The 21,149-nt window shown below is 56.4% G+C and overlaps 1 protein-coding gene across 1 annotated transcript; it reads left to right on the forward strand.

Annotated features, from left to right (window-relative positions):
• The first annotated feature begins 2,851 nt into the window (after positions 1–2,851).
• Positions 2,852–20,577, forward strand: LOC116942540 (neurotensin receptor type 1-like). Its single transcript, XM_032954575.2, has 6 exons — positions 2,852–4,099; positions 6,464–6,631; positions 11,925–13,588; positions 15,152–15,512; positions 16,420–16,510; positions 18,278–20,577. Exons 3-6 carry the CDS (start codon positions 12,842–12,844, stop codon positions 18,672–18,674), a joined length of 1,596 nt encoding a protein of 531 aa, XP_032810466.1. The 5' UTR covers positions 2,852–4,099; positions 6,464–6,631; positions 11,925–12,841; the 3' UTR covers positions 18,675–20,577.
• Positions 20,578–21,149: the final 572 nt, after the last annotated feature.

Below are 21,149 nucleotides of genomic sequence, written 5' to 3' on the forward strand. Positions count from 1 at the left end.
CATGAGGAAGCGGCGTCCACCACAACGCGCTCGGAGCCACACCTGGCCTGCATGTGGGGTTATCGGGCGGTTCACCCGTAACGGGCTCCTGGTCGAACAGCATCGGGGAAAATCAACGTAAGCACGCCTCTCGCTTAGCGCCTAACGAAGCGCGCGGGCGCCGCACGCAGCGGAATGCGTGCCCTCACGAGCCGACGAAACGCGGCTCCTTGGGGGGGGCGGCACGGGTAGCTGCGGTGTCTTGGTGAGTCGACCGTGTTGGGGGTGTAATTACCGGCGGGGGGGCATTGTGCGATGGCGACCTCGCGAGCACGTTTCGACGTCGCGTCGTGCGGAACTCCGTGTCTGGAAACGTCTGGCGTCAATTAAATCCGTTAGCTGAAATTACCACAAACACAACCCCTCACTCTCCCCATGGCTCCCTCGCTGCTGCTCGGCTCCCTCGCTGCTGCTCGGCTCCCTCCCCGCGGCTCCCCTCGTCTCCCTCCCACGAGAGGCGGCGGGGATCAGGAGCCAGAGAAGGGGGGTGCACAGGCGGCATCGCTTGAAGAGGGGTGAAGAAGACCCTGCGAATTCCGGGAAAGATCGTCATTATCATCATCATTGGGGTTATCGTTAGTTCAGTGTCTGAAGAAGCTCCCAACACGACCAGCGACACGGCTGATGTGGTCACGGGTCCTTTTCTAACGACGGGCGTAGCAGCTAACACATTCGTAGGAACAGGTGTTGCGCCATGCTTCCCAGTGCTGACAGGGAATTCCTCCATTGGGATTGCACGCAGCAGCAACAGCAGCAGCATTGCGTCCTCCTGCAAAAACTTAGCAAGACCCTCCTGAAAAAGCATTGTGAGACTCGGGCCTTCAACGCGGGTAATGATAAATAAACGAATTTTCGTGAGAGATGCGAGTGGTGCTCTGTTCATCTCTTGATTGCGCGTGAGATGCATCAGTCGTCTCGGTGAATCGTACCGCAACCAAGCTGCAGGGTGTGGACGACTCGCAAACCAGACCCCGAATGGTACGGGAACCAACACGCAAAGGTAAGGCAGAACAAAATACAGAAAATGACTAAATATACTCAATTGATGAAACGTGCTTTACATGACTTAGAAGAACAAAGGCGAAATCAATCCGCAGCCCTGCAAATCCCTGCTCACGCCACTGCTAGTCGCTAGAGAGAGCCCGAGATGGCCCCGGTATAGGAGGGTATCGTGTTAAGTTTGAGTCGTGTCACCGTTCAAGACACGGGAGAGCAGTCTCGTACTTGGCGAGAAGCGAATCCACTGGGTCCGTGCAAGGCGGAGGAGGGCATCAGCAATCCACAGTGGTGGGAGCATCATTAGAATAAAGCGAAACAAGATGAACGAGATTCTGTGGAGGTCCTTGCAAAGGCTTAACCCCCCGCCTCTCCCACCTCCCATGGGATGGGGGACCCTCTATAGGCCGCGTGTGATGAGACCTCTCGGGGGGAGAGGGGGGTGGAGCAAGTTGCTACGATTTGTTACCCAGCGAGGCGCTCCCCGCCACGTGGCGCTTGATCGATGCGTCTCATTTACAACGCGCACAGCCCCGCGTTTTATTGCCCGTGTCAACTGTTTGTGGCATCGCCGACATTTGTACAAATGCTTGGCCGGCGCGGTCAGCGATGGAGATAAGTGGAAGGCCGACAATACGAGATGATGGTGAGGGGATGATAGTCCATTACACGATGTCCGACGTTTCGCTCTGCGATAGAACCCAAAAGCGTTTCGGAGGGCTATACTTTTGTATTCTACGAGTTGCGTTGGGAGCATTTGCATCTAAAAAAATAATTAAGTTCCCGAAGAGGTTGGAGAGCTGCACGTGGGGCGAAACGATAACAACGGAGAGCCACCACAGCACGACCACGAACGACCCGAACCCTCGCCGCACCCACGCGGTGGACAGGAGGTGACGATTCTGTGGCTGCTGCATCTAATGGTGGAGGCCACTGATGATGACAATGGCAGCTCTGATGACAACCCTCTTTCGTTTGGCATTTTAAAAGCTACGGAGTGAGTTTATAACCGCGTGTTAAATCGGGGAAGCCATCCGATGGCATCTTGAATCGAATTCTGCATTCAAATCTTGAAATCTTGGTGGTGCTGGCGCTGTGTCGGCCATGATAGTGACGAGCCTCGAACCCTCGGTTTTCAGGAGGCTCCCTGCTACGTTGGGATGCTTCAGACCTCGGAGAAAATCACCATACACGAGGGGCGACACTCAGCACTGCCGTCTCCTCGCCACACCATGCAGCCCCACGCCTCCAACACGTGGCCACCCCACATCTCCCGCGATCCGGGGACGCGAGACCCGCATCTCTCGGGGATGGAATTAACGGCGCCGCTCCGCTAATTCGCGGCGCTAAGCCCAAGCTCGCGAATTCCGAGGCGCCGAGCCGAGGTAATCGCTGGAGACGGAGCACGGCGGAGGGGTGTTTACACACACGGCCTCGCCTTACCCGGGGTCGAACTCTGACTTCTGACTCGGAGGTTCACTCGTTGGGGAGACCCAGCCGTGTGCTCAAAGCGGTTTACCCACAGTGTGAGCCGGTGAGCTAATTCGCACCTCGGACCCGCACGTGTTCGTGATGACGGAGGTGGTAGTGGCGAATCTCTGATGATGACAAAGAAGGGGAACGGGTGGTGGTGGTCCCCACGAAACCCGAGCGCGGATTCCACTCTGACCGCTGCGACATAAACACAGGGGTGAGGAGGTGAGCGAGGCAAGGGGGTGATGGAGATGGTGAGGGAGGTGAGGGCATGATTGAGGGCGGGGGGGGAGGTGATGTATGGGGGGGGTCGGGCTTCGTGCTCGGGAGTTGAGAGTCGTTTGTATAATTTGCGACATTACTTCAGGAGCCGTTGGTTCAGGACGGAAGCCGTGACTCCCCGTGACCCCCCATAACTCCCCGTGCCTCTCCCCGTGTCTCCCCGTGTCTACTGTTGCCCTCTCACGCCCGTGACGTCCGTGCGGAGGGGGGGAGGTGTTTGGGCAGCCTCTGCCCCCCGCCTCCCTCTGGCACCATCGCCATTCTCTCCCTCGCCATTCTCTCCCTCAACCCCCTCCCCCGCACGCTGCACGAGACATCATTCTCTCCCCGTCATGAGCGACTAACCTCATCCCGAACGAGTGATGGACCTTCCTTTCTCACTCCCCTCCCTCCATTCCCCGCCTCCCACCAGAGCGTGAGGGATGAGGTGATGATGGAGATGGCAATGATGGTGATGGCAGCGATTGTAAACAAAAGTGTCGGCACGTGGTGATGGAGGGTGGAGCGATGCTAATGCAGGTGGCGGTGATGGCGATGGAGGCGGTAATGATTGGGACGGCGGTGATAATGGTGGTGGCAGCGGTAAACCTCTGATGGTGATCAAAATGAATATAAATAGGTGGTAGCGGTGGTAGTGGACCCAAGTTGGTATTTTATTAATATTCAACAGAGACCACACATGGCATGTTTGGTTGTAGGGCCCTGTTTTAAAGATTTGAAATATGGCAACAGCTCCCCCCACCATCACCACCATCCCTCCCTGGGGTGGTGGAGGGAGCCAAGGCGAGAGCGAGGGTGATGGCAAGGCTGGTTACGATGCCTCTCATTGCGATGTGGCCAGGTGTTCCGATAATGCTGCTGTTTGAACACGGCCATTATTAATCTCTCATCATCAGTCCGGGTGTCGCTGTATTCAGAGCTCTCGATTCACAATCGGAGTCGCTTGTTCAATTCTGCTGTCAAGCTCGCCAGTCATCATCATCTCTAATTAGATGTGTCATGACCATCTTCGTTTGTCATCATCGTCATCACCACACTGATTCATCATTATGAATCATCAATCATTTTTAATTATTATTAGTCATCGGTATCACTTATCATCCCACCGTGGTCGATGTAACGAAGTTGGCACTGCCTGTATTTTGTCCTGGCTCTCACCTCTGGCTCAGATCCCTCAAGCGGTCAATGAGCTCAGCACCCACGTGGAGTGCAGGGAGGGGTCACGGACTTGACTCGCGTCGCGAGGTCAAAGGTCAAAGGTCACGTCACCCCGGATACCAGGGACCCCCGCGGGGCCTCGGGGCGGGAGGTAAGTGGAGTCGAGGGGGTCAAGGGACGGGGGTTGGGGTGGCCAGGGTTTGGCTCCCGGGGGCTCGAGCGATCGATGCCATCGAGCAGCCAGATGAGCGGAGCAGCGTGGAACGACGTAAATACGCCTAAGAGACTCCCCCCACACACACAGATACAGATGTACACATACAGATAAAGATCCCCCGTATAGCCTTAACAGACTGTTGGGGGAAGGCCGGAACGGTACACGAGGGGTGAGTGGCCAGCACCACGCCCGACCGTCTTTGTCTCCCTAGTGGCGATATTTACATGCCACACCAGGTACTCATTTGAGGCTGAGTCGATCTAGAAGAGGTTCGGGACTGGTTAAGATAATCGCCACTGGTACTAAACGCGATTGGGCATCGAACTCAGGTCGCCGGGTTCGTAGCGCAGTTCGCTAACCGCGACACATCCACTCCACCAACACACAGACGCACACACACACATACTTATGCAAACACACACGTGTGTGTGTGTATATATACGCACATGCACACACGTAATGCTTGTGATGTATTTTCCGGAAAGGTGAAGGTGTTAATCTGATGCGACGCTGTTTGCCATTGCCCCCCCCCCCCCCCATGCCATCCCCGCCCCCCTCTCTCAATGCCATTAATCACGCAGCCTGTTTTCAGATGCGACTGAAGAATATTTATTCACAGATAGGGTCTTACCAATTTCCCCCTTAATGAGCAGCTTAATTAATGAGCGCGGCTCGAAACAACCCCGAGCCGACGTGTTAAACAACCCCATTCAGTCGCGAGACACGCGGAGCTCACCCCCCCCCTCGTCACCCCCCCCCCCTCGTCACCCCCCCTCGTCACCCCCCCCCTCGTCACCCCCCCCCTCGTCACCCCCCCCTCGTCACCCCCCCCTCGTCACCTCCCCTCGTCACCCCCCCCCTCGTCACCCCCCCTCGTCACCCCCCCCCTCGTCACCCCCCCCCTCGTCACCCCCCCCCTCGTCACCCCCCCCCCTCGTCACCCCCCCTCGTCACCCTCCCTCGTCACCCCCCCCTCGTCACCCCCCCCTCGTCACCCCCCCCCTCGTCACCCCCCCCTCGTCACACCCCCCTCGTCACCCCCCCCCTCGTCACCCCCCCCTCGTCACCCCCCCCCTCGTCACCCCCCCCCCCTCGTCACCCCCCCTCGTCACCCCCCCTCGTCACCCCCCCCTCGTCACCCCCCCTCGTCACCCCCCCTCGTCACCCCCCCCCCCTCGTCACCCCCCCCTCGTCACCCCCCCCCTCGTCACCCCCCCCCCTCGTCACCCCCCCCCCTCGTCACCCCCCCCTCGTCACCCCCCCCTCGTCACCCCCCCCCCCTCGTCACCCCCCCCCCTCGTCACCCCCCCCCTCGTCACCCCCCCCCTCGTCACCCCCCCCCCTCGTCACCCCCCCCCCTCGTCACCCCCCCCCCTCGTCACCCCCCCCCCTCGTCACCCCCCCCCTCGTCACCCCCCCCCCTCGTCACCCCCCCCCTCGTCACCCCCCCCCTCGTCACCCCCCCCTCGTCACCCCCCCCCCTCGGAGCCCTCCTCGTGCCCCCCTCACGTCATGCCCCCCTCACGTCATGCCCCCCCCCCCCCACCCTCGGTTCGGAGCGCCTGTTTCTCTATTATTTATGTATTTTATTAGATTCTAAGGTCACGCTCCAAAACGAGAGTCAGCGACTGTGCGAGAGGCGACTTCGTCGCAGGAATGGCGGTCGCGGCGGACATTGATAACGCTACTGATGATTATCATCATTTCGCTGATTGTGTTGATTACAATGCTGCTGTTGGTGATTATGATAATTGTTGATGATGGTGGTGCTGATTGTGATAATAGGGCTCTGTGCCAGCCTATGGGTCTGTATGCAAGGGTATGCGCGTCTAATTGGGTCTCTACTGATTCGTCGTCTGGCTAATGATGGTGAAGAGCAACAGCTGTGATATTGCATCGAGGTGGTTGAGGATCCAGACGATTGCGGAGTCAGGAGGAGCGGAGTGGGGCATCACCACCGCTCTGATAATGCTTCCCCCTTCGTGTCTGCGTTTTAAGCTCCGCGATTCTCCTCTGGGTGGTGACCACTGTCGCCGCACGCTCCCGGCGAGTTTTAAACTTCCCATTTGTGCATCGTCATTAAGTGTCCGCGTCTGCAGCTGCTATGGTTTGTATGGATGCAGTTTCGGCTTGTGGTCCTTAAGCTGCTGCTGCTTCTGCTGATGAGAAAGATTCTGCTGTGACTGCTCTTGCTGGTACTGCTCATCATGAAGTTGCTTCTCTCCGGCCGCTGTTTGAAGGCTGCATTGTCGCTGCATCTGTGCTCTCTGCACTCACTTGTCTTTACTTGTACTGTAGGAGTGGCATGGTCCGGAACGTCAATGATGTGCATGTCGAGTTCTAAATGTAGCTCCCGTGGAGGGGGTGGGAATGGTATGGAGACGACGTGCACCTATCCTGGCACACGCCTGGGAATGACGACCATGGGGTCTCAGGGCCCCCTCCAAAGCTGCGACCTGAAGCGAGGTAAGTGGGGGTGAAAGGGGGGATGGGATGAAGTGTGACCCCCCGCCCACCTCCCCGGATGACCCCTGCAGATTGGACATGGGGACACAGGTGGCGGCGGGGGACAGAGCGGGGGGGGGGGGGCTCTGTGAGGGAGAGAGCGAGGCGCGCTCTGCAACCATGAGCAAGGGAGGGAGAGGGCAGCCCCCCATCTCCCCCTCCCTCCTCCCTCATCATGCATAACCACAGCGAGTGCTATGCCGCTCCTCACCCCCAGCCCCTCCCTCCCGCCATGCCACAAATCCAGCTCTTTCATCTCGCTCCCTCCTCCTTCGCATCCCTGCATCCCATCGAGCATCGTCACAGCAAGAAGGCTCGCTCCCAATCCCGATCAATCCCTCCGACTCCTCGGTATCTCAGCCCTCCCTTCCTCCCCGTCCATCCCTCCATTCCCATCCCATCTCATTCCCTCCATCCCTCCATTCCCAACCCATCTCAAGCCCTCCATCCATCCCTCCCTCGCTCATTATATTTCTTCCTCCACCCCTCCCTCCCTCCCCACCTCGCACCCACTCACACAACTGAACAATACCTAAACCCACAACCCTCACCCCATTCCTTCCGTACCCGTCGAAGACAGAGAGGCGTTTCGTTAATTGACAAGTCATTTATTGCGGCCGTCACGCGCGTCAGCGTGAGCACTCATTCTGCTCCTCGATCTCGTCCGCGTGCCATGGGGAGCTACGCGGATGGCTCGAGGGGGGAGCTGCCGCGGATTTCCAATATGTGCCCTGCGGAAGCATTAACATGCCCCGTGCGCGCACACGTACACACGTGTACCAACACTCACAAAGATATGAGCATACACAAGACCCCCCCCCCCCGTATACGTTTAACAGACTGTTACGGCAAGTGTTGTTAGCGAGCTCCTTTAAAGGTCAACACGATGCACAAGCGAGGGGTGGTGTGGTTGTCTTCCCAGTGTTTATGTTTACACCGCGCACCAGGTAATCATTTAAGGTCGACCAATGGGAGGTCACTGATGTTGGCAGTGAGCGGGAATAGAACTCGGGTCTCCGGATTCGAAGCGCGGTAGCATACATATACGCACAGCTACACACGTACACACATTTACATCCACGCACACACATAGGCTCGCGTCTCACGACGCAATCTCTAACGCACGTTTTTAGATTCATTTACTTTAAATCCCTGATGCCAGAAACCAGATGGAACCCGCCGAGTCAAAACAGGCGCATAATAAAGCAATGAGCGCAGCCGAGTGTACACGGGGCATTATGCAATTACATAGCCGTCAAGAATTAATCTCCATTCGGCGGGAATTACACTGAGAGGCGGAAATAACAGCGGAGGGATCGGGCCACAGTCGCGAATGAGAGGCATCGCATTCGTTATCAGGAGAGGCAGTGGGGCTTGGGCAGGGCACGCCAGGATCTTTCTCCGGGGTGTCGGTTTTCCTGCCACGTGAAGCCAAACGCTCAATGGGATTAATCGCTAAACGTCCAATAGAGCAAGACCCTCCTGCAGCAGTCTTGAGACTCAGCGCTGGCCCGTGTGTGTCCACACGTGTCGCTGTGTCACCGATGCTCCCACGTGGCCCCGTGTCGTCGCGTCCCCACGTGCTCCTTGCTCACAATGGTCCTCGGTTCCCCAACTTCGGTTACCCCCCCCCACCTCGTGACCCCCATCTCCTCCCTGGTGGTGCCGGGGCAGTGCGGGGGGTCCTTGTGACGATCCCTGGGTGCTCGCGGCTGCGTGAAAACTCTAATTTAAATGTCCCACACATACCTCCCGCACCATCATCCCCACCTCCACCTTCTCTTCGTCTTCTTGTGATGGGGACGCGGTGGGGGGGAACGAACTCCGCGGCCCCCATCGCCGCCTGCGCGACCCTGATAGCGGCGTGTGGACACGGGGCTCCCAGCTGGCCACCAACCCCCACCACCTCCCTCCCTCCCCCCCCCGCAGGGCTTCATGATAACCACGGGCGCGGTTTGCTCCACCCGCGGTGCCCGTGCACGCGGCACGGGGTGGGTTGGAGTCCCGGCTCTGGCTCCAGTATTCGGGTTTTTGGTCGGAGATTCATTTCAGCTGGAAGAGTCCAAGAACACCGTTCCGGAAAAGATTTTGCCACCCAGCCACACCCGTCTAATATTAGCGTTCTTACTAATGTCTATTTTTATAAACCCGTTCATAGCATTGGAGTATTCATAGCAGTAGAGTATTAGAGTATTATGATAGTATGTTGAATTTCTTTCGCACCGTACGTAGTCAACCGTGCTAATCGGAGGTGCGGGGGAAGGACAGCAAACAACACAATAATCAGTTCTAAATATATTAGTTCTCAATCAATACTTAAAAGTGCATAGCTCCAGTGACTTCTTCCTAATGTCGGAAGGAAGAGCATTTCAGACGGCCGCAGAAGCGCATCTGAAATGCGCAATGCGGTGACCGCCGTCTTTGTTCGACGGTGAGCCAAAAGCCGCTGCGAGGATGACCAGAGTTCGCGTGATGGTTTATGCTACTTGACGAGATCAGCAAGGTATTGTGGTCCATATGTGGCAAACACCTTGTGTGGAATGAGTGCGGCCTTAGAATGTATTCGTTTGACAACCGGAAGCCAATGCAGCTCAGCGAGCACTGGACGGATACGGTCGGATCTTGCAGTACCCGTCACGACACGTGCCAAATAATGTTGTACACGCTACAGTTTGGTAATAATGTTGCCAGACTTCCGTAGAGTAGTGAGTTGCAATAATCGATCCTTGTTGATACTACACGCCACCGTGTTGGCTGTGTCACAACTCAATTGTGGTCAAATGTGTTGTAGAGCTCTGATATTAAAATTACAGGACCTGACTACATTTTGCAAGTGGTGATTAAACGATACAATCTGGTCGAGTATGGTGCCGAGGCTCTTTAGTTGAGTAGAAAAATTACTCCTGGAGTCTGCAAGCGCCACGACTGATTCTCCCACAAATGTGTTTTGGAGGAATATAGGACACGGCATTATGGGTTCAGTACGGATAGGCGTGCTTTGCCACTCTCGCGTTAGCGACTTATGCCGATCGCCCCGACGCTGAGCCGGTCGGGCAGAGGTTATGGGGTCGTGGTAGGGGTTCTGGTTCTGGTTGGGGCTATGGCCCTGGTAGAGGTTCTGGTTCTGGTTGGGGCTATGGTCGTGGTAGGGGTTTTGGTTCTGGTTGGGGCTATGGTTGTGGTTGGGGTTCTGGTTCTGGTAGGGGCTATGGTCCTGGTAGGGGTTCTGGTTTTGGTTGGGGCTATGGTCGTGGTTGGGGTTCTGGTAGGGGCTATGGGCGTGGTAGGGGTTCTGGTTCTGGTTGGGGCTATGGTCGTGGTAGGGGTTCTGGTTGGGACTATGGTCCTGGTAGGGGTTCTGGTTCTGGTAGGGGCTATGGTCGCGGTAGGGGTTCTGGTTCTGGTTGGGGCTATGGTCGTGGTAGGGGTTCTGGTTCTGGTAGGGGCTATGGTTGCGGTAGGGGTTCTGGTTCTGGTTGGGGCTATGGTCGTGGTAGGGGTTCTGGTTCTGATAGGGGCTATGGTCGTGGTAGCGGTTCTGGTTCTGGTTGGGGCTATGGTCCTGGTAGGGGTTCTGGTTCTGGTTGGGGCTATGGTCGTGGTAGGGGTTCTGGTTCTGGTTGGGGCTATGGTCGTGGTAGGGGTTCTGGTTCTGGTTGGGGCTATGGTCGTAGTTGGTGTTCTGGTTTTGGTTGGGGATATGGTTGTGGTAGGGGTTCTGGTTCTGATTGGGGCTATGGTCGTGGTAGGGGTTCTGGTTCTGGTTGGTGCTATGGTCGTGGTAGGGGTTCTGGTTGGGGCTATGGTTGTGGTTGGGGCGATGGCTGTGGTTTGGGTTACAGTATGTACGATAGGTTCGGGCTTAGAATTACGCTCAAGGTTCAGGTCAGAGTCAGTGCCATAGTGTGGCTCAAGTCCAGGGTTATAATTGAGGTTTTAATTGATGTCACTCTCTTTTTCTTCCTCTCTCTCTTCGTCGATTCGAGTCGCGTGAGACGACGTTTATGTTGTTCACCTGAACCCCGTGCTGTGAAGGACTCGGCAAAGCCAGTCGTATGTCATTGGTTCGCGTGACCCCTACCGCCACTAGATATCTCACAATAGACACAAATAAAAGTTTGAGATCGACCTAGGGTGAGGTCCCGGAACGGTTCATATAGAGCACTCGCTACTGTTAGACGCGGCTAAGAATCAATCTCGGATGAATGTGGTTGTTAGTGAAGTGCGCTAACCTCTGCGCCACCGCTCCCTCCACACACGCTCAATCTGTGTCATGGGATCACAATCTCAGCGCTGCAAGCCGCTGTGTGTGAGCCAGGTGACTTCCTCCCCCTTCCCTCCCCCTCTTCCACTCTCCCCTCTTCTTCCTGAAGCCCCACACCTCGCGTCCCCCTTGTCTCCGTGTTGTCTTGCCTCCACTGTCTCCCGCGTCTCATTCGTCCGCATGTTCCGTGTACCCCCGTGAGTCCAAGCGAACCCCATTAAGCCCGAATGAGTCCCTGCAAATCCCTGCGCGGTGGCAGTGCAGATGGATTCTTGAATGCATCTGTGCTGAGCTTTGAGTGTCACCCATCGTTTGCGTGGTGGGGTTTCTTCAGGTTCTCCATTGTCACCCCATCCCTGCACGAAGTCAAACTCTGATAAATAATGGAATTCATGGCTTTACAACCCAATGTAGCAGAACCCTCCTAGAAAAGAGCCTTCAGACTCAGCGAAGCTCGCCTGGCTACATACTTGGCATCGTGATATCCATATCGAAATCAGCTCAAGCCTTCCGTAAATCATGTAACTTCTGTGTGACTACACCCACTCTGAACCCCTCCCCCCGCCCCCTGTGAAAACACACGCTGATCCTCCATGCAGCTCCTCTCTTCTCTCTTCTCCCTTTCGTCCCTCCCCTCTCATCATCACCCTCTCAGCCTCGATATCTTGGCCCAGTCGAATTTCTGTCTCCCCCTTTCTGCCTGGTGCACCACCTCCTCCTCCTCTCTCCCAGCTGCTCATCTTGAGGCGCGCCCTCCTCTTTGTCCGTCTTGAGGACTTCCGTCCCGGCTTCCATTCCCTCTCCCGTCCCTTTCTCTCTTTCCACTCATGACAGCCTTGACTCTACTCCCCTCCCCGTGGTGGGGGAGCCACGGATAGACAGTGCTGTGTGAGTTCATTAAAACCACAATGAAATGGAACGTATGTGCAACATTGCCTAGATGGCTAACACAGCGTACGGGTATTATTTATGTATTTGTTGGTAATATAGCGAGAGGATGAATTGCACCGGGAGAGAGGAGGTGCGGTCGTGAATCAATCCGCGTGAGCGCCGAGCGGAACCCGCGGAGCTCCGCGGGGCTGCGCTGCCTCCGCCACTGCCGCCTTCATTCCAACCCGCGGCGTTGCCTCCCCCTTCTCAACTCGTCACACCTCCTCCTCTCCAGTCGACGCGACTTCGCCGAGAGGCAACCGCGGACGGGAATTTCCGCGGGTCCTCGTTCATCCGCGTCCTCTGATAGGGGACCCTGGGCCTAGGGGGTCCCAGTGCTCCCCACGGGGATCCCTCGGGGTTTAAACTTCGCTCGCAGGAGCTAAGACGCCTGGTGCCGAGGATCGAATTGGTTTCCAGTTGCTGCTGCTCCGCGTGCGTGTGCGTCAGAGTGAGCGCACTTGCACACAAGCAGCAGCAGCAGCTGCTCCTGGTGCTGCTGCTTTTGTGTGTTCGTGCGCGTCACTGTGAGCTCACACGCGTCCCTTGCGCTCCGCGGCGACAGCAGCAGGAGAAGAGGGAAGCCTTCAGATGCAGTCACAGGTTCTTCATCTTCATCAACATCCTCGGGGGAAAACACAAGACGAGTTGTTATTAAGAGCGATTTCAGAGTGTTCATATTCATAGAGCAGCCACCTCAGAATAACAAACAAAAAAAACAACATACTGAATATTAATCGTGGTAACATCAGTCATTTTGATCATCATAAATAGAGTACAAGTGAATATGAACATATATACCATCATCGTCATCATAATAAAACATACGTTGTCAATTAAATCAGGATATCATCAATAGCGACTGCATACAAAGTATGAGGCGTAATCTTAAAGTGATATAATTATTATCAGTAGCAGCAGCAGAAAATGAAATGAGAGTTTTTATATAAAGTGATATCATCATCGTGGGAGGTGCAATGGAAGCGCTGTGGACGAACGCGTCGCGACTCCCCCTGGGTTCTGCACTTGGCGACCCTGAAGCATCAACCAACATCACCACCATCACGACGAACAGCAACACCATCATCAACATCATCAACAGCAGCAGCGCCAGCGGCGGCGGCGGCGACGAGGAGGAGGGCGCGGGCGAGGAGGATCTGGACGTGAACACGGACATGTACACGAAGCTGCTCGTCACCCTCCTCTACCTCTTCATCTTCGCCGTGGGCACCGTGGGGAACGGCGCCACCATCTACGTGGTGGCGCGCAAGAAGACGCTGCAGCAGCAGCTGCAGAGCACGGCGCACTACCACCTCGTGAGCCTCGCCGTGTCCGACGTGCTCATCCTCGTGGTGAGCATGCCCGTCGAGGTCTACAGCTTCATCTGGTTCCACCACCCGTGGACCTTCGGCTCGTCGGCCTGCAAGGCTTACTACTACCTGCGTGACGCGTGCACCTACGCCACGGTGCTCAACATCTGCAGCCTGAGCGCCGAGCGCTACCTCGCCGTGTGCCACCCTCTCCGCGCCAAGGCCCTCATGTCCCGCCAGCGCGCCAAGGCCCTGCTGGGCCTCGTGTGGGTGGCCTCCTTTCTGCTGGCACTGCCCATGCTGTTCGCCATGGGCACGGTGGAGAAGATGCACAGGAAGGACGGCACGGCCGACCCGAGTGGCGTGGTGTGCACCAACGTGGCGAGCGAGCTGGACCTGAAGATCATCCTGCAGGTGAGCGGCTACGCCGAGATGGGGGGGGGGGCTGCTCTTGACATCGCCGTTATCACTGTGATGCTAATTATGATGGTCATCACCGTCAGAATCGTTAGCAGCAGCATTTAGTTATCTCAATTGGCATTGAAGTCAACGACAGAATCAGAATTGTCATTTTAAGCAGCGGCAGCCTCGGCATCATTGTCATCATGATGGTCATTTATGTCGAAATCATTAATGTCATCGTCGATAAAATCATGGTCATAATTAAAATATCGTCATCATCAGCATTGTAGCTGACATCGTCGTTATCATATGTATGGCGATCATCATTGTGATCATCATCGTCGTCCTCCCATCACCTCGTTAGGTACCGAATTGGCGAAACAGTAGCATCAGCAGTATCATACTCAAGATCATCTTTGATAACAGTAACCATCAATCATAATGATCGTGATGGTAATCATCGTCATTCCGCAGACGTGTCATTGCCCGAAACGTTAGGCTCCATCGTCTACTATCCGTGTGCTGAGAGTCCGTGGCAAGGAGGTCGAGTTAGTATCTGGACGCAGCGGGCCGAGTGGGCGACATTCCTCGTGCCAATGCCGGCACGGGATGGTTTTTGTTCTTGGTTTTTGTTCTTGGACGCGTTCTCAAAGCCATGGAAAACGGGCTGCCGGCGTGCTGCCTCGAGTCGCGGTGAAAGCCGTTCGGACCTCTCGCAGTGAGCCGTGCGTCACCCCGGGTTTCAAAAGGGCACGTGGAAGCGGATAACGCAGAACAACTCCGATAACCCTTCAAGTGACCACGTCTCTCTACGAGACCTCTGCCGCCGCACCCATCTTGTTGGTTTCGGCACATCTACCACTGAGGTCGCTTCGTGAAAAACCAAATTGGATACGGGTTGTCTTTGTGTGCAGTCGTCGGTGGTCGGGCTGAGACTGTCACCGCGCTACATTTGGGAACGCGGTTTAACCACGGGCGGTTGCACTCCGAATTTGAGGATTTCATCGGTGCCAGATCAGTGTCTCGTGGTGTTCGGTGTCTCCGACACGGCCACTGTGAACCTCCCCAGCCACCCGACCGCCTGGAACGTCCGCGGGGTCTTTCCCGTCGCCCTTGCATCAGATGCGGCGCTTCGATCGAGTCTGGGCTTCACAGAGTCGGGAATGGACCCAGCGTGCGAGTTCACAGACAATGTGCCCTGCAGTGAGATTCCAAGGGAGCTGTGAGGGGGGCCTCTTCCACCCGTGGGGGGAGGCGAACAGGTGATGGACGCGAGCGGCGCGTGCACTGCACGGAGCGCGCGGGAGAGGATGGATCGATCATCTCGAGACTGACGGGACGTGACTGGGCCTCGGTGATAAAAAAAAAACATCGTCATCAATATAGCGATACAATCCCGAGCAACATTGTAATCGGTAGCATTATTATCATCGTCATCGCCACCACCACCATAACTTGGTGATAACTCTGGAGACCAGGATAGTCTCAACATGACCAAACAGAACAAATAAAGTGCAGCAAATATTCACCAGCAGCAGCAGACTGGTTATGTCAATCTCACGTGACCACCCCCAGATGAACGCGCTCACCGCCTTCCTGCTGCCCATGCTGCTCGTGTGGGCTCTCAACTCGCTCATCGCGCGCTGCCTCCTCCTCATGCTGCGGGGCGCGGCGGCTCCCGGCGCCGGAGGAGGGGGGGCAGGAGGGGGGCTGCGCCTGCAGCAGGGCGCCCCCAGGGCGGCGCACCGCGCACCCTCGCACGGGGACGGCTGCGGGGCCCCGGGGTCCCCTCGCGGCTCGGGGTCCCGCGGAGCCTCACAGGGACCTGGAGCTCTGCGCGCGCGAGGTCCCCGCGGGGACACCGAGAGCCTCTCGCTGGGAGTCTCCCTGGAGCCGTCGCGAGTCCACGCGCTGCGCCACGGGGTCGCCGTGCTGAGTGAGAGGCGTGGGGACAAGGCGGGCTCTCACGGGGATATTCGGGGGTTCACCTAGGACTCCCGGGGACTCATAGGGACCCACACTCACGGGAAACCGCACTGACTCATAGAACTCACTGGGAGCCGCATACTAATTCGCATTCACAGGGACCAAGATACTTACGGATCCATGGGGACTAACAAAGACTCACAGGGACCCACAAACCAAGTGGGTATCTCGGGGACCAACAGGGATTTATTCGGACTCGTGTGGCTCTCTAGGACTTTAAGGGACTAACGGGGAACTCACAGGGGCCCATAGGGAATTTGTAGGACTCATGGGGAGTGACCTAATTATCATTAGGTACGGACAAATAGCTTCACGAATCCATTGCTGAGTCGCCACCTCGCAGCCCAAGTGTACACACAGCACGAGATATGCACAGCCACTCTGTGATCCGAGCCCGCACGAGGCTCAACTCGGCGGAGCTGAGAGCGGACGAGACGAGCCCTCTCTGAATGAGTCCTCCCCGAAGTATGAACGACGCCTCGGTACATGGCTCTTCAAATGGCTCTGAATGACTCTCAATGCGATTTCAAATGTGTTTTGATGTGGACAATTTATCCCCGCCGTGACTGTCGTCCGTATCAGACGGGGTCTCCGTGGGTTACCACCTGCAGAAAAAAGGTCCAGGGGTTGTGTCTGTGTCTGTTTGTCGAACTAGGTCGACTCAGCCTCAAATGAGTACCTCTTGCGGTGTGTCAACATCGCCACTGGGGAGACAAAGGCGGTCGGGCGTGGTGCTGGCCACCCACCCCCACGTGTACCGTTCCGGCCTTCATAGGTGCTCGCTAAGCACTTGCTCCTACAGTCTGTTACAGGCTATACGGGGGAACTTTTTTGTGTGTGTGTGTGTGCGCACACAGGGGCGATCGTGGTGGCGTTCGTGGTGTGCTGGCTGCCCTACCACTCGCGCCGCCTCATGTACTGCTACGTGCCCAAGGACTGGTGGACTCTGTGAGCGCCCCCACTAACCCCTCTCCTCTCCATCCATCCACTCCACACCTGTGTGCTGATGACGGCAACGTTTGAGCTGTTGATGCTGGCGGCATTGATGGTGGCGGCGTGGGCAATGCTAGCGATGGTTGATGTAGCGCAGGTTTGGAGGAATGTCGCCATCTATTACATTGCGGACTCCGCGGACTTGGGTCCCATCTCGGAGTTTACCGCCCGCGCGATCCAGGGGATTGCGAGGGGCTGGCGGGATTTGAAATCCCTGGAGCGGATGCCACGAGAGAGGAGCCTGTGTTGTGAGAATATGAAGCACGTCAATCAGGGGTATTGTGCCAAGAGGATAATAGGCGCTGATTTTGCGTGGGGATGGTGAGGATGGTGAGGATTGCGAGGGTGGGTGGGGGTATATTCATCAACGATTCTCACATCCACCTGTACACTCATACACCCACCCAACAACAACAGCCGCCAATCGCCAATAAGTGGCGCTGACGTCACCAAGGCATTTGTGCCAGGCTAGGTGCACTTTGAGGCCACGTGAAGTGTCTAAGGCTCGCTGGCAGGAGGTCACGGGACAGACCCAGGTGCAGTGGGTTGACTGAGATGACTGGAAGATGCACCACCTGTGCTCCTCACTGTGCTAAATCGCTGTAGTTTAGCCGCCTGATGCTCTGCTCGTTGTTGCGAGTGTCACTCCGTTGTTGTTGGAGGGCGACTGCCTCCAACTACCCAGTCGCGTCCTTCACGAACCTCCTCCACAGAGGCCGCTCTTGACACCGCTAAGGCCAGTTATGGGAAATTCCACTCAACTCCATCACTTCCTGTACCGCATCTCTTCTCTCGCCCGTGCCGCCCCCCTTTAGCCCCCTCTATCTGGCCAAACAGAAGCTACTTGGCTAGGCATGCGGGCTACATGACCCAGCCAACGCAGCCTTGCCTGCCGGAGGAACTTACCGATAGGACTGTGTCCAGATATTTCAAGGATCTGTAAGCTGCTCACACAATTCAGCCTGGTTTAACCCAGGATGGATCGTAGACAGGACAGTCTGAATGTTTCTAATCGGCGCAGATGTTCCATTAGAAGGGTCCACGTTTCATACGCATAGAGAAGGGAGGGCATGACTGTGGCCAAGAAGACTTAAAGCTTCGTGTGGAGCGACACACTAGGTAGCTTCCACACCTATACTGTACACACACCTGTACACCCACACGTGGTACGGCTCTGGCACGGCCAGGGGCAGGGCAGCTTGCGGAGCAGGGGGCAGGGCAGTGCTTCTTGGTCGGTCTCTTGGCGGGCAAGGCAGGGGCAGGACTGAGCAGGGCAGGAGGCAGAGCCAGCCCTGCCCCCGAGCAAGAATCTCCCGCCTGTCTCTCGGGAGCAGTGATGATGGTCATGAAACAGGAGATGAATGGCGGAGGCTCTCGCCGTCTCCATGAGAAGATGGCTCCCTTCGAGCCCCCCGGGCCACATCTTCTGCTCTACGCGCATCAATCACCGGCAACAGCCCCCCTCTCCCCCCCTACCCCCACCCCCGGGGAGCCCGAAGATAAATTAATACACCTTTGAGCGTGGAGCAATCAGAGAACACAACGGGCACGAGCATTACGACTCGAGCTGTCCGTGTGTGTCCGTGAGTTCAGTTCGTCCCATTGAGCCTTGCACGTTTCCTCACTCTTCACCCGCCCACGTGTCTCCTCACCCCCCCCCCCCCATGCGCAACTTCCTTACCCACCCCCATGTCTCCTCCTCACCCCTCCGCGTGCCCGTAGCCGGCTCAACAACTTCTACCACTACTTCTACATGCTCACCAACGCGCTCTTCTACGTCAGCTCGGCCGTCAACCCCGTGCTCTACTACCTCGTGTCCGCCTCCTTCAGGAGCGCCTTCCTCGCCACGCTGCACTCCCTCGCGCTCTGCGGACGCCCCTGGCGAGGTGGGTCCGCTCCTCGCTGGGGGGGGCGAGCAAGGAGGAGGAAGGGCCGAGGCCGGTGCGAGGGGCCCTCGGGAGAGGGCCCCGGCTCTCTGCTGCAGGGGGACTCGGCGCGGAGGGGAGGAGGGGGCTCCTCGGCGCTGCTGCGCCTGCACGGCGTGGGGGCCCCCAGAGACTCGAGTCCCAACACGGGGGAATCTAGCATCAGCATCTCCACCATCGACGCGCTGCGGTGACCGCGCAGTCCAAATGGGGGGGGAGGGCGTGGTAGAAGGGGACAACGGAGGGCTCAAGGTCAAAGGTCAACGCGAGTTGCTGTTCAAACGAGCATCGGTGCTCACCTCCAGTTGACAGCCCTGAGCCAGTGATGGAAATTCCACGTTCCCATGGCGGGGTGAGTCCATTAATTGCACAACCACTGTTGACACCCCCTACTGAGTGGTACTCACTTTATCGACCCCGCAGACATGGTGGGCTGAGCAAACATTCAACCAGGATTTTAAACTCTTTAGTAACCACAGTTAGTGGCGTACCAGTGGGACATTCAGACACTGGTTATGCAATGGTGGGACAATGGTGGGACACAGTACCAATGGAGGAACAATGGGACGATCGTGGGACAGAATGGGAATGAGCTGGACAATTGGTGTCATAGAGATATGCACGTCACGCTTTTGTGAGCCACGTTCGAGATACTCATTTTCTGTCAATGTGTGTACTGTCAGTTTAACACGTAGGCTTTCGCGACCAATATCCATAATTTAGGGTTTCTGGGTTAGATCGCGTAAATATAAATGTGTCGTTAAACCCGCCACCACTCGAAACAGCCAATTAAGGTTTATCACGGAAACAGAACATGGCAATTGGTTACTAGTACAGCACACTAGTGTGTAGTACGACGTTTTGCCAGTAATTACAACTAGCATCATCAGGCGACAGCCAGATCGCCTGATGATGTTACGTGATAAACCTAACTAATTGGCCGTGTCGGGTGGTGGCGGGTTTAACGACACATTTACGCGTTCTAACCAAAACAACTCATTATGGGTGTGTGTATTGTGTATGTGAAGCGGTGGCGCAGTGGTTAACACGCTGCATTACGAGCCCGGCGGCCAACACCAGCCGCGCGTTTTCTCGACAGGGCCTTGGTTCCCCCTGAACCCCCCACGAGGAGCCCCCCCCCCGCCACGCCCTCTTTGTTGTTTTGGTGTCGGTGCAGTTGCACCGCCTGCACACCCGATAGCTACGGTACTCGCCGTGAATGAGTACCTGCTGCTGCGATACGTAAACATCAATCGTGGGAGACGAAGGCAACCGAGCGTGGCGCTCATCGCACCACTGTCGTGCGCCGTGCCGACCTGACCAGGTGCTCCCTAACAGCTCTTGCCACTAGTCACCTGTGCAGGATCTTTGTTTGTATCATATGTACGATATGTGAGAGCTCTTAACTTATTTCCCGAGTACACGGAATATGTGTACGCTATATATCGGGGAGCGGTGACGTGCAGTGGTTATAGGTGCTCGCTAACAGCACTGGCCCAACAGTCTGTTACAGGCGATACGGGAATCTGTGTCGTTGTACTCCACGTGTACACGGTATACATTCTGTGCGTATGCTCTGGATATGCAGAACCGCGCGGTCTAGCGAGGTATTCACACAGCAGTAGACACTCTGTAGTTAAATGATGGTGATTGTGCAAGCAAAAGTGTTGTATTGTGTTTAAAATGGTGTGTACATTTACAGCAGTGGAGATACAAAGGCGGCCGGACGCACGTGTTTCTGGTCCCAGCGTCGTGGCGTCGCTCGCCGGCCGCCCAGTGTGGGGTTGCTCTCCTCTCGTCTCGCGACAATGGACGTTGGCCAAACATCCCAAATGTCGCAGGATCCCCCTCTTGTCAAACGCGCGTCTCGCACTCGTAAATGAAAGAATTACGGTACTCCCTGGGTGGTCCGCGGGGCATCAACACCCCCACCACCCCATCACTGCGGTGCTTGTTGTTGCTGTTGTGCTCGTAGGGAGCAGTCACATAATCTTCATCGATTTCCTGAGCGGGGATTTATCACCGGGTTTGATTATCGCTCGAGTTGTTGGAATAAGCGGCGTTTATTTCATTAAAAAAGATTGTCGGACCAATGAAGGATATCTCGCCCTGCCTGTGATGAGACGCATCTGGCTCATCGTAATTATCGAACTCGCGTTGCGATGCACGGGTTTGTAAGGGTTGGTGGATCACGCCGTGATTTGAGAAACTCATCTCACCGAGCGGAAAAGATGGCCATGAGATGGAACAGCAAGTGGATTCGTGAACCCATCTGTAAGCGGAATTGAGTGTCACCCTCCCCTATGGAAAGTGGTTTTCCTTCGGGTTCTCTGGTTCCCTCCCCCGAGAAGCCAAACTCTCATTCACCTGGAAATGCCCCAACGTCTCAATGTGGCAGGACCCTCCTGAGGAGTCTTGGGGCTCAAACGAAGACTGTTCTGGCATTATCATTGTAAAAGTTACGTCTGAACCCCCCCCCCCCCCCGTGATTCAAGTCTCAACGTAGGGCTGACCGCGCCTCCCAGTGTCTGCTGCTGCTGTGCCTCGTGTCCACCTCGTGTCCACCTCGTGTCCACCTCGTGTCCACCTCGTGTCCACCTCGTGTCCACCTCCCCTTGCTCCGGTTTCTCCGTTGCCTACACGAGCCCAAGTGCATCATTAGCATATAA

The sequence above is a fragment of the Petromyzon marinus genome, chromosome 15, assembly GCF_048934315.1.
Source record: "Petromyzon marinus isolate PM22_M1 ecotype Great Lakes invasive population chromosome 15, UKy_Petmar_22M1.pri1.0, whole genome shotgun sequence".
Lineage (NCBI taxonomy): Eukaryota > Metazoa > Chordata > Hyperoartia > Petromyzontiformes > Petromyzontidae > Petromyzon > Petromyzon marinus.